The 16924-nt window shown below is 55.1% G+C and overlaps 1 protein-coding gene across 6 annotated transcripts; it reads right to left on the bottom strand.

Annotated features, from left to right (window-relative positions):
* Nucleotides 1–266: 266 nt before the first annotated feature.
* Nucleotides 267–16924, bottom strand: RASGRP2 (RAS guanyl releasing protein 2). Of its 6 annotated transcripts, none has more exons than XM_049892387.1 (17): nucleotides 16829–16924; nucleotides 14585–14726; nucleotides 13872–13974; nucleotides 13232–13294; nucleotides 12709–12840; nucleotides 11768–11918; nucleotides 11414–11587; nucleotides 11135–11251; nucleotides 9273–9554; nucleotides 8437–8514; nucleotides 8053–8175; nucleotides 7585–7700; nucleotides 2459–2600; nucleotides 2092–2128; nucleotides 1535–1711; nucleotides 643–707; nucleotides 267–485 (listed from the first exon to the last, which is right to left on the bottom strand). In XM_049892387.1, exons 2-16 carry the CDS (start codon nucleotides 14655–14657, stop codon nucleotides 649–651), a joined length of 1827 nt encoding a protein of 608 aa, XP_049748344.1. In that variant the 5' UTR covers nucleotides 14658–14726; nucleotides 16829–16924; the 3' UTR covers nucleotides 267–485; nucleotides 643–648. The 6 variants fall into 6 exon arrangements, with proteins under 6 accessions (XP_049748344.1, XP_049748341.1, XP_049748340.1 ...); XM_049892384.1 differs by lacking the exon at nucleotides 16829–16924 and adding an exon at nucleotides 16647–16822; XM_049892383.1 differs by lacking the exon at nucleotides 16829–16924 and adding an exon at nucleotides 16647–16822 and having other exon boundaries at nucleotides 14585–14782.

Raw genomic sequence — 16924 nt, forward strand, 5'->3', positions numbered from 1 at the left:
AAAAGAGGAACAGCCTCAACGAGATGGACTGACACAGTAGCTGCAACAAGGGGCCCAAACATAGCAAGAATTGTGAGGATGGCGCAGGACTGGGCGACGTTTCCTTCTGTTATACGTAAGGTTGCTATGAGTTGGAAAGGACTCCAGGGCACCTAACAACATAACAACAACAAGATTCCAGACACGTGAGATTCCAAATCCTCTAGCCACAAAGTTCTAGAGCCCAAGATTCTAGTCCCTAAGGATTCCAGCCCCCCCAGGAGTCTAGGCTCTGATTTCAGGTTAATTACACGGGCCTTTTTATTCCATCTGGAAAATACAAATATTCACAAGAGTCTGTACAACCTTAGGGACTCCAGCCCTGGCCCTGCCTACCCTCAGTTGCATGCCACCCCCACCCCAGCCCCAGCCTCCTGCCCCAGCACTCCCTGCTCTGGTCCAAGTCTTTTCTCCAAGGCAGACATGAGTTCTGGAATTGGTCACAGCTGGGAAGAGAAAAACAGAGGTTGTGAGGGAGACCCTCCCCAGCAAGGCAGGAGTCCACCCAGCGTGGGCCATTTGGACCAAGCGCCGGTTTCCCTGCTATCCCTACCCTCACTGCCCTCAGTGGGGAGGCTCCGGGCAGGCCCCAGGAGGACTCACCGCCTATTACAAGTGGATGTCAAACACGCCATCCTCCACGGCCTGCACCTCCTCCTCTCTGATCTCTGCAGTGGGGGAGAGGGGGTGTCACAGAACCAACTCCCGGTCCCTGTGACCTCAGCAGCCCTTCCCCCTACACGCCGAAGGCACCTCACCCCATCCCGGAAGCAAACCCATCCACCAAAAATCAATTCACCGGCTGACCGAATGGCCCAGTTTTTGAGGCATTTTTTCTGTTTTCAGTTTGCCGCAGCTTTTTTGCAGCCGCAGATCTGTCAGAGCAGTTTGCTTAAATGTCGGTTTTGTGTGTGTTTCACATTTTAGATACCAGCACTTCTGGAAGGCTCAGTGCAAATGGTTTTCTCTTCTGGTTTGGAGGACTTATGCCCTGTGTCTGCCTCTATTTTTGAGGACTTACCCCAACCCAAACAGTTATGGTCAACCATCTTAGTTGTGGACACTGTTCTCCACAAATAACCAGGTGGCAAACTGTCATTCAGCAAACTGACCCCAAACCACCAGAGACCCCAAGATAGCCACTGGGAAATTATCAGAGCAAGTGACTTTTCTCAGAGTGGCCTCCAGGGCAGCCAAATGGCTCAGATAACACCCTTTCTAATTCTTTGTCAATCCCCCTACAAAATAAGAGTGCAGCTGGGGCTTTGAAGCCCCTTTCATTTCATGCTTCTTTATAAATAAGAGTTTTTCTCCTCCCCAGCCTCAGAAAGTAGAGGGTTCCCTGGCAACCTTCTGGCACCCTTACCTGTCTAACCCTTCTTCATCACCCCCCCCCCAAAATAAGAGAATTACAATCCTGGATAAACTAATACTTTGCCACAGCATGCTGCCTCCCCCCCTCCCCAGAACAGTAAAGAATGAGACCCATGCTTACCTGGAGGCCGGGAGCCTCTCCTGCCCGGCCGAGGCAAGGAGAAGCTGAAGGCCCGGTGGTGTGTGTGTGTGGGTGAGGGTGAGGGTGCAGACCCCTCCAGACTCATGCTCTGGGCACGGCGCCGGCACTCGACTGACAGGCGATCTTTGCACTGTTTGTGGCAGTTCACACCACAGGCTAGTGGAGGCAGAGGAGGAGCCCAGGCAGGGACCGCTGGTCAGAACACCCTCCATCCCATTGTGCAGGCCTGCACCTCTCCCGTGTTTCTCCTGAGCAGCTGCCCCACCAAAATAAGAGTCTCCTTCTAAAGTCCTCTCTTCAACCCACTCACCAGTCTATGCCCTCTCCAGAATTCTCTGTCCCTGGGCAGCTGCCTTACCAAGATAAAAGCTGTCTTAAAAGAAACCCTTCACATCAATCGGCATGCTTCTCCCCATTTAAGAAACTTCACTCCATGGCAACTGCTCCACCAAAATAAGACTCTCCACCCAGATAGCCACTCTCCAAGAAAACCTTTCTTGTCCACTCAGCCCAGCAGCCCTACCCTTCCATCTCACCTCGGCATTTCAGGCCCTGCTTGTAGATGCCTAGGATCTGAAATAGAAGAGAGGTCCATGCTGAGGGGCGGGGACTTAGAGGGGATGACCTGCCTCCACTTTCTAGAGGGCGGGGACTAGGACTGACCCTCTCTGGGACACTAGGGCCAGGTGCAGAGCACCGAGAGGAAAGGCCAAAAAAAAAAAAAAAAACCCAAACCCAGCGCCATCCAGTCGATTCCGACTCATAGCGACCCTATAGAAAGGTGGAATTAATAGTTTGCCCGGCTGAGAAGGCGCTAGCAAGGGAGGGGCAGGGCCAGAACCGGAGGTGGGCCTGTGTGGGCGTGGCCACGGCCGAGGGGGCGGGGCATGGGCGGGGACTCACCAAGGCCTTGCAGTGGCGGCAGGAAACCGGCCGCAGGGAGTTGCTCTCCTGGAAGTTGTGTACGAAGCCCATGCGGCCGCCCAGCACGGAGCTGGAGCGCAGGAAGTAGGAGACCATCTCCTCCCTGCTGATGCAGCCGTCCCTGCGCGGGGAGGGGGAGCCTCAGCGTGAGCCCTCTCCTAGACCGCCCTCAGCTGCCTAACCCTCCCACTGGGAAATCCCCCTACCAAATGAAAAGTCCTTACGAACTCCTGATTTGGGGCGCCTGACGCAGGGAAAAGAAAGAGCACTAAACTCAGAGTCGGGCAGATTTAGCAGCTGTCATTGACCAGTCGTGTGGTCTTAAGGAATTCACTTTCCCTTGGCTTCCTCCTCAGAAAAGTGGGGATAATAATTCCCGCCCTGCCCACCTCACAGAGTTGGTATGTAAACGAAAAGGGGCTGTGCGCCCCCGGCATCCGCCTCTGCTTCACCAGGTGTGCTCTGTGGAACACCACTGGGAACTCTGAGAACTCAGACCCTTTTGATGAGCTCTGGGGCCAGGTGAGATTGGGACAAGCTGGCCCATCCCCTCTTGCATAATCCTCCAGGAAACACACCAGGGTTTTCCACAGGACCCTCTTATCACCTATTAACATATTTTGGGGAAAGAGCCAGCATGGACTCTGGAGATAGACAGACCTCAGTTCTGATCCCAGCTCTACTACTTCCTGGCCATGTGACCTCAGGCTGGTTTATCTCCCGGCGCCACAGTTTCCTCATCTACAAGCCAAAAACCAAACCAAATCCTTTGCCATCGAGTTGATTCTAACTCACAGCGACCCTACAGGACAGTGTAGAACTACCCATAGGGTTTCCAAGGCTGTAACCTTTACATAAGGAGCCCTGGTGGCACAGTGGTTAACGTACTTAGCTGCTAACTGAAAGGTTTGTGATTTGAACCTACCAACCAGCCACTCTGTAGAGGAAAAAGATGTGGCAATCTGCTTCTGTAAAGATTTACAGCCCTGGAAACCCTATGGGGCAGTTCTACTCTGTCCTACAGGGTCACTATGAGTCGAAACCCAGTCAACAGCAATGGGTTTGGGGTTTTTTTGGTTTAATCTTTATGGAGACAGACTGCCACATCTTTTTTCCGAGGAGCGGCTGATGGGTTCGAATCACTGACCTTTTGGTTAGCAGCCAAGTGCTTAACCACTACACCACGAGGACTTCTTCCTCATCTATAAATAGGGATAATTATAGTTCCTACATCGCCTGGGGTTCTTGTCAATTTAATGAGATGTTGTTAGGTGCCATTGAGTCAGTCCTGGCTTATAGTGACCCTATATACGACAGAATGAAACACTGCCCAGTCCTGCGCCAGCCTCACAATTGTTGCTGCCACTGTGTCAATCCATCTCATCGAGGGTCCTTCTCTTTTTTCGCTGACCCTCTACTTTACCAAGCATGATGTTCTTCTCCAGGGACTGGTCCGTCCTGATAACATGTCCAAAGTACATAAAATGAAGTCCTGCCATCCTCGCTTCTAAAGAACATTCTGGTTGTGCTTCTTCCAAGATAGATTTGTTTGTTCTGCTGGTATTCCATGGTATATTCAATATTCTTCACCATCACCATAATTCAAATGCATCAATTCTTCTTGAATCTTCTTCATTGTCCAGCTTTCCCATGCATATGAAGTGACTGAAAATACCAGGGCTTGGATCAGGTGCACCTTAGTCTTCAAGGTGACATCTTTGCTTTTTAACGTTTCAAAGAGGTCTTTTGCCGCAGATTTGCCCAGTGCAGTATGTCGTTTGATTTCTTGACTGCTGCTTCCATGGGTGTTAATAAGGCAGATAATGTACACACAGTGTTTATGGCAGTGCCTGTACAGGCCCAGATCCTCAGCCAGTGGGAGTTATTTCACCTGGGGCTGAGGGTCCTGTGTGAAGCTGGGGCCCTCAAAAGTCTTGAAGGGGCTGCACCCTCACTGAAAGGGTGGCCTGGAAACTTCCACCTGTTGTATTTGGGGACCCATAATATGATCCAGGTGGTCCTTCAGATCAGTAGGGCATTGGGACAGAAATATATATATAAACCTAGATTCCTTCCTCCCACTGTGCTTGAAAACTAAACTCCTGCCAAACTGAGAATACAAATGTAAAAAAATAAAACTACGAAAGTATCTGTAAAGGTATAGGAGAAGATTTTTGTAATCCTGAGGGGATAAGGGCCTTTCTGGGAGTCTTTGGGTGGTGCAAATGATTAACATGCCCGGCTGCTAGCCAAAAGGTAGAGTCCACCCAGAGGCATCTTGGAAGAAAGGCCTGGCAATCTACTTCTGAAAACTCAGCCATTGAAAACCCTGTGGAGCACCCAAAAACCCACTGCCATCGAGTCGATTCCAACTCATAGCAACCCGATAGGACAGAGTAGAACTGCCCCATAGAGTTTCCAAGGAGCGCAGCACAGTTCTACTCTAAACACACACGGGCCACCATGAGTTAGAACTGACTCAGTGGCAACTGATGGTGAAAGGGCCTTTCTACAAATGACACAAATCTCAGAAGCCAAAAAGGAAAAGACGGACATGTTGAGCACATAACAAGTTTTCAATTTTATATGGAATAAGACGACATAAATGACAGACGGGAAGAAAATATTTTCAAACACATTCAACAGGAAAGAGTTAATATCCATTAACAGAGATTCTAAAAATCAATGCAAAAAAGACCAACAACCCAGCAGAATAATGAACAAAGACTATGAACAGGCAATTAACATGAGAAATACAAATGACCAATAAACATATGAAAAGATGCCCCACCCCCACTAATATTAAAGAAATGCAAATTGAACCAAGATACCATTTGCCGATCAGACTAGTAAACATTTTTCAGCTTATTATAGCACCCGGTGTTGGCAAGGAAGTTTGGCAACGGGCACTGGTAACTGGTGATGTGGCTGCGAACTGGTACAACCCTGTCTGAGGTCAGTTTGGCAGTCTCTCTCCTAATTTAGAATGTGCATATCTTTTGTTCCAATTATCCCACTTCTAGGAATTTCTCCTACAGAAAAGCTGCCTGGAGTGCATCGGTAGAAAGACGCTCACAGCAGCACAGCACAGAATAGCAAAAAACTGGCAACAGCCTACATGTTCATCGGCAGGAGAAGGGGCAGGTAGATGAGAGCCCAGCTGCCCCTCAGGCTGCTCTGCAGCCGCCCTAAAGAATGAGGGCATGAATTACGATGTGCATGCTAAAGGGTTAAGTGACAAGAAAAAGAACAAACAAACCAGGTATGCAGTTCTGACAAGACAGTGATTTAAAAAAACCCCAAAACCCCACTTCTAGGAACATCTAGAAATACTGGCTAAAACAGATCAAAAATTGTTTTCAATGCATAGGTGTGTTTGCAAGAAAGAAATGGTTCCAGAAACAAAGACGGAGCGTTAGAATGAGGCAGTGAGTTGGGGCCTGAACAGCAGCTGCTGTGGGAGGGAGTTGCTGGTTACCCTCCTGATGAGACAGGTGCTGGTTTTGTACCCAACCAGGGGCCGGGCAGGCACAAGTCTATTGTAGCAAGAGTCCCAGGCCACAGGACCACTGGGGCCTGGGAGAGGTAGGGAATTAAGGCTGAGGTCCCCGTGTGAAGCTGGGCCCCTCAATGGTCTCAAGGGGCTGCACCCTCATTGAAAGGGTGCCCTGGAAAATTCCACCTGTTGTATTTGGAGGCCCATAATGTGATCCAGGTGGTCCCTCAAATCAATAGGGCACTAGGACAACTGTCCATTCCATAAAAAATAAAATACAAACCCCAATTCCTTCCTCCCACTGTGCCTGAAAACTAAATTCCTGCCAATTTGAGAATACAAATATAAAAAATAAAATTACAAAAGTATAGAGAATTTTTGTAATCTTGAGGGGAATAAGGGCCTTTCTGGGAGTCCCTGGGTGGTACAAATGATGAATATGCTCAGCTGCTAACCAAAAGGTTAGAGGTTCAGTCCACCCTGAGGTGCCTCCGAAGACAGGCCTGGCATCTTCCAAAAAAAATCAGTCATTGAAAACCCTGTGGAACACAGTTCTACTCTGACACACCTGAGTCACCATGAGTTGGAACTGACTTGATGGCAACTGGTGTGGAAGGGCTTTTCTACAAATAACACAAATCCGAGAAGACAAAGGTCTCAAAGCCTGCACCATCACCAAAAAAAGGGGCCTGGAAAAAACCCACCCGCCTCCCTGGGGAGACAGGGTGGAACCTATCCACCTCTGCTCCAGCTCTGAGAGGAAAAACAAGCAACCACCACGAAAAGCCAAGGGCAGAAGTAGATTTATACTCTAATCTCAGTTGTCCATGAAGCAGACACCAAATAAACAAAATGTGTATCGATTTGCACCAGCATGGAAAAAAAGACTGGAAGGATACACGTATTGCCAACCCCTTGACATTGTTGACAACGTTAGGAGAGTTACGTCTTCTGGTGGCAAAGGTGGGAGGGAGCTTATCTCACTATCTGGATTTTTTTTTTTTTTTTTTACCACCAATTTTTATAATTTGAAAAAAATAAGATTTTGCAAATACAGGTAATATTAAAGAAAAAAAAAAAAAACGACCTGGGGTGGACTGTTCATTTTGATTTGAGCTTTGTCTGCTCAACAAAGCAGGGGTAGGGGGCATGGTTGCCGGGGGGCATGTTTAACCTACTTAAGAAAACCAGCTGTTTTTCCAAATTGTCAGCCTATGGACTGTTGATAAGCAAGCCGGTGCTGCTAATTACAGGCCTTTCTTATCTATTCATTACAACAGGCTACCAAGGAGCTCGACTTCCCCACACTTTTGCCAGCTGTGAACTCTACAAATAAAACAACATTTTTGTAGCAACAGTCCCCAGGCCATAGTCTTTGCAGGATTCAGGCGGAGCCCCTCATCTGTCGGAATGAGTGAGGTAACACTGAGCCTGCACAGCTGGCTGCCTCCCCACCAGAATAAGAGCCCCTCTCCACATTGGTGCTTTCCTTTGCCAGGACCATCTGGTTCAAGAGCCTCAGCTTGCACGTGAGGAAACAGAAGCCCAAGGGGAAGCGGGCTGGGCGGCCTTCCCTCTCCCCCAGCCCCAGCCCTCCGGGCCTCCTCACTGGTTCTGGTCCAGGTCCCCAAAGGCGCTGAGGTAAGGGAAGTTTCCACGAATGATCTGGAACTCCTCCTGTGAGATGTGGCCGTCCCCATCAACATCGAAGTTCCGGAACACAGACTGGGGGGCACAGAGGGACACACGGCTGGGAGCGGGCAGAGCAGGAGGGGCATCAGGCCTTACCCCTTCCCACACTCCCAATCCGTGTTACAAAGGCTGTCTCTGAGATGTGGGCAGCTGTCCAGCTTCCCCACCACCTCCCCACCCAGCTCCCCCCATCAGCATCTCGGCTCCATGCAGCCAACCTGCTAGCCCTGTGCTTTCGGGAGACAGAGCACTGGCCCTCAGATGTGTCACTAGGGTGGTTCCCATGGTGGTGCTCTGGCAAAGCCCACCGTATTGACCATTACTTCCACCAGTGGACTTATCTCCCAGCCCCCAGGCTCTGGAACCGGCCACCCCAGAGTCTCACCTCCACCATCTTCTCAATGTGCTCTACCATGAGGGCCTGGTCCAGCTTGGGCTTGGCAGCTGAGGTCCACTCCTCTAGCACTGGGGGCCGGGGAGGCGGGGTGCAGCTCATGGGGCTGGTTGGCTGTGAGAATGGCCAGGCTGAGCTAGAGCCAGAGGTAGTGGGAGCCCAGGATTCAGGGCAACCTCCGGGGGAGAAGGGATCCTGCCTAAGGTCACTGCCACCACCCAGGCCTCAGTGTCCCCATCTGTCCAACAAGCAGAAAGAGTGAGATAGCTTCTAAGAGCTCTTCCTGTCCTCCTATCCCAGGGTTCTCGGGTGGGGCAGAGGTGGAGGCTGGGAAGAGGATGTGAAGAGTGGAGAAGCAGGGATCCCTTCCCTCACCGAGGACTTGGAGCGCGGCTCCCGCTGTAGGGACAGCTGGTACAGCTCGTCCTCTGTCTGATACTGGTCCAGAGACACCTGGGACATACAGATCTGATCACACCCTCCTGGCCCTCGTTGCTCTCAGGAGCCCACTGCCTACAGCCTAGAGTCACAGCTCAGAATCAGGTTCAGAAACTAGACTCGCCCCAAAGCCCAACTCAGAACACACCCAGTACCCACAAGCCAGCCTAGCCACAACCCAAAACCGTAACTTGACCCCAAACCTTGAACACAACCCACTTTCAAGATCTCAGCCAAAAATTTAGGCCAGAACCCAACCTAGATCTCTGAAATTCACCCCCAGCCTAGAATTCAGCCAGCATTCAGAATTCAACCCTGACCCCAGTCCAGAGCCTTGAAGCAGCTAAGAATTCACTACAAACCCTAAAACCTAAGCCCTAGCCCAATATCTAATACCTAGTCCAGATCTAGACTAGAACCCAATACCCAACCTAGACCCTAAGACCATGTCTTTGCTCAGAGCAAGAACCTTAGAGCCCAGGACCATGTCTAGATGCCACCCCAGCACCCAGAACCCAGAGCTTAATCCCAAACCTAGAACACACCTGCCAGGAACTCAACCCAGGACCCCGGCCCAACCTCAAACCAGCCTGAGGTCTACATGCCAGCTAGTGGTCAGACCTCAGTCCACAGCCCCATCTGAAGCCTGGAGCCCAGCTCAGAGCACAGAACACCGGCCACAGCTTAGAACCCAAAGCAGAGCTCAGAGCCTCACATAAACCCAGGGGCAGGAGTAATTGTCAACGCTGCTTCCAAACCCCTAAGCCCCTCACCGTGAGCAGGCTCAGCAGGTCAGGGTTGGCTTGCACTGGCGGCCGCAGGCTGGTCACCATGGCCAGCTCCTCCAGGATGCTGAACAGCTGCTTCATCTTGGCCCCATTGAGCCGGGTCCGGGCAGGGTCCAGCCAGTCAGGCAGTGCCAGCTGCAGGGCCACCAGGTCCTTGAGGTGCACACCCAGGATGGGGAAGCGGAAGCCCACACAGGCTGCCAGCCGGCGCCGGTAGTTGCCATAGTTGCCTGTGGCCGTCACTAGCTCCGTCAGACCTTCCCAAAGCTGGGGGGCAGAGAGTGGTGGGAGTCACACACACAAACACACACAGACACATACACACTTGTTCACTAGCTCAACCACCACCCTCTCCCCCACCCCCAGCCCTGGAAATGTGGGAGAGGATGAGTAGTCAGGGCTAAGGAGGGGTGAAGGTTCAAATCCTTCCTTACTGTCCCTCAGCACTGACTCCCTCAGCCCCTGGGGTCAGAGTTCATAGGTCACAGACTCAAGGCAACACACACTGCCAAATACCACACCTGAACACCAGGCCTGGGCACAGATTATCATCAACATTTAACAGAAAAAGAAACTGAGGCTCAAGGAGGCAAGGCAGCACAGGACAATGACCTAGAAGAATGTTCTTAGTTGTGTTGTTCGTAACAGCCAAAAACTTGAATGTTCAACAGTAGAGTAGATACATGAATTGGGGTAGAGACTTACAATGAAATATTATATGGCAACGAAAAGAAAAGGAACGAACAATTGCTCCACAGAACAAAATGTACGGATCTCCCCACCAGGAGTGGATTAACCAGTAAGCAAGGTCCACACCGGCTTACTTGTGTTTACTTACTAGTCTGCAATGAACAATTTCACACTGGTTTCACCCAAACCTAGAACACACCAAACCAGTGATGTGGTGAAACCCATGTGAAATTGTTAATTACATATCTTTGATGTGGTAAAAACCCATGTGAAATTGTTTGTTCTAGATCTTTGCTGTGGTGAAAACAGGTGCAGTTATGTACCTCAGATTAGTAAGTAAGCAGAAGTAAACCCGTGCGTAACTTGCTCACTGGGTAATCTACCCCTGCTTGCCACCGCGTGAAGTGAAAGAAGCAAGACATTAAAAAAATACACATGATTCCAGTTATAAAAAAAAAACTAAAACACTGCTATTGAGTCAATTCCAGCTCATGGAGACCCAGTGTGTGACAGAGCAGGACTGCTCCATAGGGTTTTCTTGGCTGCAATCTTTATGGAAGCAGATCGCCAGGTCTTTCTTCCGTGGCACTGGGCGGTGGATTCCAACCGCCAATCTTTAGTACTGGAGCACAAACTGCGCCATTCAGGGACCTCTGATTCTAGCTCCAGAAAGTTCAGAAGTAGGCAACAAAAGAGCACACTGTTTTGGAATGCCTGCCTAGGTAGGAAAGCTATAAAGACAAGCAAGGTTATCATCTCCACAAAGGTCACAACAGTGGTTTCCTCCGGTGGGGGCGGAGGGGGGGAGTTACGCTCTAAGCTGCTGGGAGCTTCTGGGGGCTGGCAATGTTCTTGCCCTGGGTGGTGGTTACACAGGTTTTTTCTTTATAATTCTCCTTTAAATGCACATATGTTTTATGTACTTTTCTATGTTTATTCTATCACCTGATACGTTAAAATAAATAAATAAATAAAAGATGAAGGAGAAGAAAGCACAGCTCTGGAGTCAGGCAGACCTAAAGTCCCCGATCTGCCACTATCATGGTGCAACCTGGGAAAAGCATTTAAACTCTCGAGCTTCAGTCTCCTCATCTGTCAAATGAGGGCAGTAGTGCCCAGCCCCCAGGGATGCCCCTTCCCATCCCCATCCCAGGCACCTTGACGGTTTCAGGGCCGACATGACTGTGGGTCTCCTTGAGGCGGGAGATGGAGCTGTGGCTCAGGCCCCCAACCACAGCCATTAGCGTGTTGAAGTTCTGCAGCTGCAGCAGCTTCTGGGGGGCAGATGGGGGAGGGGAGGCAGAGAGTCACTGAATGGGGCCCTACTTTCTGGGGAGGAGGCAGTGGGTTAGTGCGGAGGAGGGCCTTAGCCCAACTGGCAACTGGGGAAGCTGGTGGATTTGGGCAACAGGGCAGGGGGAGGTGGGGGGAGGCACCTCTGCCACGTGAACAAAGTGCGTGATGACCAGGGCCCGCTGTGGGGCTGTGGGCTTGCTGAGAATCATAAGCTGCACCCACTGCGAGACACTGTTGAAGAGGGAGATGAACCGCTCCAGGACCGGGTTGTCTACGGTGCAGCCGTGAGTCACGAAACTGTGATAGTCCTGGAACTGCAGGCGGGAAGGACCTCAGTGCCTCCCAGCTCCCCCGCCTCCCACCGCTGGCTGCTGCTGCCCTCCGGCTGCCCTGTGCTGGTTCCGCCGAAGCCCCAGCCTACCCCAGGGACCCCACCCATGCCAGAACCCCCTCCCCAGCTGTACTGCCCCTGACTGCAGGCCCTGGGGCCATACCAGGATCTTGCAGAAGGAGCGATACTCCAAGTAGGTGAGATGCTCTGCCAGCTCCATGGGCTCCAGGTGGTCGAACAACAGAGACATCTTGCGCTTTTTCTGAGCCACGGGGTTCCGCTGGGTCACCTGCCGCTTCCACTTGTAGGTGGGGCTGGAGGGGCAGGGGGAGTGAGCCCTTTGCCACGGATCCCCACCCCTCACAGTCCCACACTCACGCAAACATGTCACTCAAGCCGACTGAGGACCATACGGTGCGAGGCACTGTCCTAAGCAATGCTGTCCCATTCCGCTAAGTCCTCAGTGTCTCTCCTGGTCATGCGCTCAACACATGGAAAGTTGACATGAAACATCGTTTCAACATTTAGGGAAAAGGTACTCTGTGCCAGGCACTGTGCGAGCCACTGAGGAAACAGGTGCACAAGACACAGGCCCTGCCCTTGACCTCACAGTCTACTGACGGTGACAGACACAGAAACAATAGTCACAGGACCGCGCTACACGTGCAGAGGTCTTTGTACAGGCGTCTGTACAAAGTGCCACGGGAATGAGGAAAGAACTACTTCCGCTGCCCTGGGAGAACCCGCGGAAACTTCAAACTTGGGCTGAGTCTTGATAACAGGGAGAAGGCAAATGGAACGGTTATGAGCAGGGGTAAGTAGCAGGCTCAGAGGATGGTGCACGGGCCCACATAGCCAGGGTATGAAGTGCATGGGATGGGTGGTGGGAGATGAGTCAGGAAAGCCAGGCTGGCCCAGGGCTGTGAAGGGTTTGGAATGCCCAGCTGAGGAGCTCTGAAGGTGATAGGGAACCATGGAAGGTGTTTAAGCAAGAGAGTGACATGACCCTCATTCATTCAATTCAACAAACATTTATTAAGCGCAGATGGTGTGGAATGCTGAGAGCCCGGCTTCAGCCCTCCAAGCTCCCCCCGCCTCACGCACACGCTCTCGATATCGATGAGGCTGCTGTGCCGCCGGTTCCCCTCTTGGTCTAGCAGAGCCTTCAACTCCTTGATCTGCTCAGCCAGCTCAGGGTTCAAGTCAAACTCCGCTGGGAATGCCGAGATCCAGTACCTGGTGGAGGGCGGAGTCACCTAAGGCAGCCATTCCCCCACCCCAAAGGGCTGTCCAAGGAGCTCATGAGGATTGTAGTCCTCCAAGGAGGAAGGGACGCCTGTCATGGCTCCAACTGTGTTTCCCTGCCCCCTCCCCAGCCAGCTTTTCCTTCCTCTTTACAGCAGCCCCTTGAGACATCCACCCGGCATTGGCCAGATAAGAAAAACAAGGCCCAGTCAGAAAAAGGGGCAAGGCTCTGGAGGCACAGCCCCCCACGGGCAGAGCCGGGATTCAACCTCACATGACCCAGCTCCCAGAACTATGCTCTTTCCACCCTCAGGCCCATCAGAGTCTGAAGCCTGAGGAGAAGGTTGCAAAAGTAGGGAAGAGAGCCTCAGGAGGAACTCACCTGACCAGGTGACACGTTTTCACCTGCAGTGAATTGGAGTTGTCCTTCCGGGATTGTTGGTAGGTAAAGGCCAGAGTTAAGGAATACAAAGATGGAGCCTACCTCTAGCAAGTCAGGGAAAATGGGGCCTGAACTGGGGGAGAGGGGGCTCGGGGCGAGGCTTGGTTCTAGGAGACGTACTGGGGGGGGGGTGCCTGGGGTGGGGCGGTGCCTGGGGTGGGACGCGGCTGGAGTTCTAGAAAGAAGCTGAGGGCAAGACCTGGGTTCTGAGGATGAGCAGGCTTGAGCTTCGGGAGGAGGCGTGGGGGTGGGGCCTAGGTCCTGGAGGGAGACCGAGAGCAGGGTCTGGGTTTTGGGAGAGAGGCAAGAGCTGGGGCCTGGGTTGGGAGCAGGGCAGGTCCTAGACTCTAGGGAGAATTAGGGGACCAAGGCTGAGGTGGGGGGAGAGAGTCTGAGGGCGGGGCCTGAGCTGCGAGGGGTGGAGTCTAGGCCCTAGAGGGAGTCTGGGGCGCAGCCTGAATTCTGGGATATAGGCGGGGCCTACATTCCGGGAGCGAAGCTCTGTCGGGTTGGGGCTGGACAGCCGGGCTCGCTCAGGGACTCGGACTCCGGGGGCCCCGGCCAGGCCCGCCAAGGATATATGCGGAGCAGTTTTGCCGCCAGCTGAGAGGAGGGGATGTACCAGGGGTGCATCATAAGGAACATTCGTACCAGCTGCGGGTCCCGCACCTTCCCAGAGTCATCTAACTCCGAGGAGTCAAAGAGAAGCGGGTTGACCCTTGGTCCCGCAGCTGTGGTCCCCGACACTACCCCCAGCCCCCCCACCCCGCATCTGGCCCCTCCGGGGGCATTCCTGACCCCGCCCCCTCCCGAACAGGCTGGATCTGAGGAGCAGGGGGTGGGAGGCGTCCGGGCCAGGCCCATGGTCCAGAGGGGAACCAGCTGGGAAGGAAAGAGCCTGGGTTTCCCGGGGTCAACAGTCCAGAGGTCATTTCCTGAGTGCTGGGGGAAGGGGCATCCCTGCACCAGATAGGCCGCCCCCCATCAGCCGGAAACAGCTCCCGGGCCGGAGATGGCAAGTTCCTCCGGATCCCCCCCGAGACAGATAATGTCGCTCGTGTCAGAGTCTGGGGACCCCGGGGCCTCCTTCAAGGCCGGCTCGGGCAAACTAGGTCTGGGTAATGTTTTAGTTGTCTGAAGCCTGTGTGTCTCCCTACCCTGGGATGAGGAAGAGGCTTTCGCTGCAGGGTGCGGCGCTGGGTGGGTCCCGGCCAGGGGTCTGCGCTGGGAGGCAGGGTCCCGGGTTCGGGCTCAGGCTGGGCTCAGCTGGGTGTGCCCTCCCGTGCCACTCACCGAAGGCTTCAATGCAGCCGCGAAGCAGCTCCTCCACCGTGCAGCCCTTGTCCAGGTCCAGGGTGCCCGCCATGGCCGCAGGCGCGGGTGGGCTGGGCCCAAGCTGCGCTCCGGGAGCCTCCCACGGGCTCGGACCGGACCCCTGTCCCGGGAGAGGCAGAACCCGAGTCTGCGGAGACGCCGGCCGGGGGAGCGTCCCTGCGGGCAGAAATGGGGCGGGGCGGGCACGCCCCCTGCTGGGCAGGGGCGGAGTCGTCGGCCGCGGCCACTCCCCAGGTTAAACGGTCCGGCCGGGATGGTGCAACCCGCGGGTTGGGAAACGGACCTGCCGAGAGGCTTCCGGCCCTCCCTCGGAGTCCCCGGAGGGCCCAGGGGCTCCTCGGGGATAAGGACGAGCCAGCCCCCCGCAGGCCCTCTGCTCCTCGCCCCCCTCTCCCAGAGGCACCTGCAGCACTCCGCAGCTCGTCTCTGCGCCCCTCCCGCTTCCCTCCCTACACAGCCTCCCTTCCCCCGCAGGGTTATTTTGGGAACCCAGAGCCTGAGGGGACCTCGGAGGAATTTCTCCCTGAGATGAGAGGGGGGAGGAGAGAACCCAGGCGTCCTGCCCGCATCGCCCCCTCGTGGGCGCCCGGGAAGAGGAGGCGGGGCTGAGGCGGCCCCCGGGGACCTGCCCCTGGGGAGGCGGGCTGCAGTGGTGAGAGAAACATTCCTGGGGCGGGGGGACCCGCTGCGGCCCGGAGGCGTCAGCGGGAAGCCTGAGCCTGGGAACCGCGCGCTCCCAGGCCCCCTTCTCCGTGAAGGCCTCGGGGGTCCCGGTTCAGCGCTTCCACAGGCCCTCTTCCTCTCCTAGGCTCCACTCCCAGGCCCCCACCCTGCACAGTCGAACTGTGAACGCGCTCACAGGCCGGCCACACTCAGGCACAGAGTAGAGCGCCCCAAAGGGGGCGCTAGCGCAATGGGGGGTGGCGGGTGCGTGTATGACACCACCAGTAATGCAGGGACAGGCACTCATTCCATACACAAGGTATTCACCGAGGACAGGGACCCACATGGGGGTGCAAGACCCCCAGTTCACAAAGGGGCACAGGCTCTTGCCTCCCAACCTCCGTCTCACACACACAATGGTACCCACACCCATGCACACCTGCACGGAGGAGCCCTCGGGCACACATACCCAGCTCTTCTACCCCAGAATGCAAACCCGTGCACGAGCGCGACTCCCGGACTGCTGCTCACTCGAGCCAGGCCAGCCTCGAGTCCCGGGCCACAGAGGCGATGACATCCGCACACGTGTGCCTACAAGCCTGCTAGCTCGCCTACACGCATGCACACTCTCCCACACACATGCTCACACCTCCATAGGTGCGCACACACGCCCATTCCGCCGCCCCCCCCTTCCTTCGCGGCCCAGGGCGGTTCCAGCGCCCTGACGCCCCCCACTCCCGGCCCTGGCAAAGCCTTGCACCACGGAGAGGACCCCCGCCCCTACACACACTCCCCCGGGCTTGTGGCTGGGGGCTCCTCAATGGAGTTCTTCGGCAGACTTTTCCTAGGAGCCACCCAGAGCAGTCCCTGCCTAGCTCTGCCGCTTCCTCGCTGTGTGACCTTGAGAGTCACTTGGCCTCTCAGAGCCTCAATTTTCTCATCTGTCAAATGGGCTCTTCAGGGGAGGGTCCTGCTGAGAAGTGGCTGCGATGAACCCAGTGCGCAGCGGGTGCCGCCCCCTCGCCCGGATCACCCAGAGCTCCCCAGCTCTCCAGCCGCTCCCTCCTACCCAGACCCCCACCTCAGACTCCCCACTCACCCGCCGCCCCAGCCCGCCTATGCCGCGGGGGAGGCCCTGGGGGCCGGGTCCTCCTCCGCCGGCGCCCCGCCCGCCCCCGCTCACTCACTCTCGGGACCCGCCGCACCGAACCCGCACCCGGCGGGCCGGCGCCACCTCCGTGCGCTCCCGCGGCCGGCCTCGCTGCGGCTGCGGCTCCCGCCTCCCGCCCCTCTCCGCGCCCCGCCCCCGCTCGCGGCGCCCCCTCCCCTCTGCCCTCCGCCCTGCACAGCTCAGCACCTCCGGCAGCGCCTCCTCGGCGGGGCTCCCTAGCGCCCCGCACACCGCGGTCCCTGCGGCAGCTTAACCCTTTCCCTGCCGCGCCGCCCCGGAGGCCGGGCTGCGGGCGGCAGGCTGCGCCACTAGCCGCGCAGAGGGCGGATAGCGGAGGGCAGGAGGCTCGGGACGTGGGGGGCACCAACCCAGAGTCCGCTCTCCCGCGCTGCCGCCCCCCGCCCTGCCCGGGTGTCGGGCAGAGGAAGCGGGAGGGGCAGGAAGCGGACTGCGGTGGGCAAGGG

This window comes from Elephas maximus, chromosome 7, assembly GCF_024166365.1.
Source record: "Elephas maximus indicus isolate mEleMax1 chromosome 7, mEleMax1 primary haplotype, whole genome shotgun sequence".
Lineage (NCBI taxonomy): Eukaryota > Metazoa > Chordata > Mammalia > Proboscidea > Elephantidae > Elephas > Elephas maximus.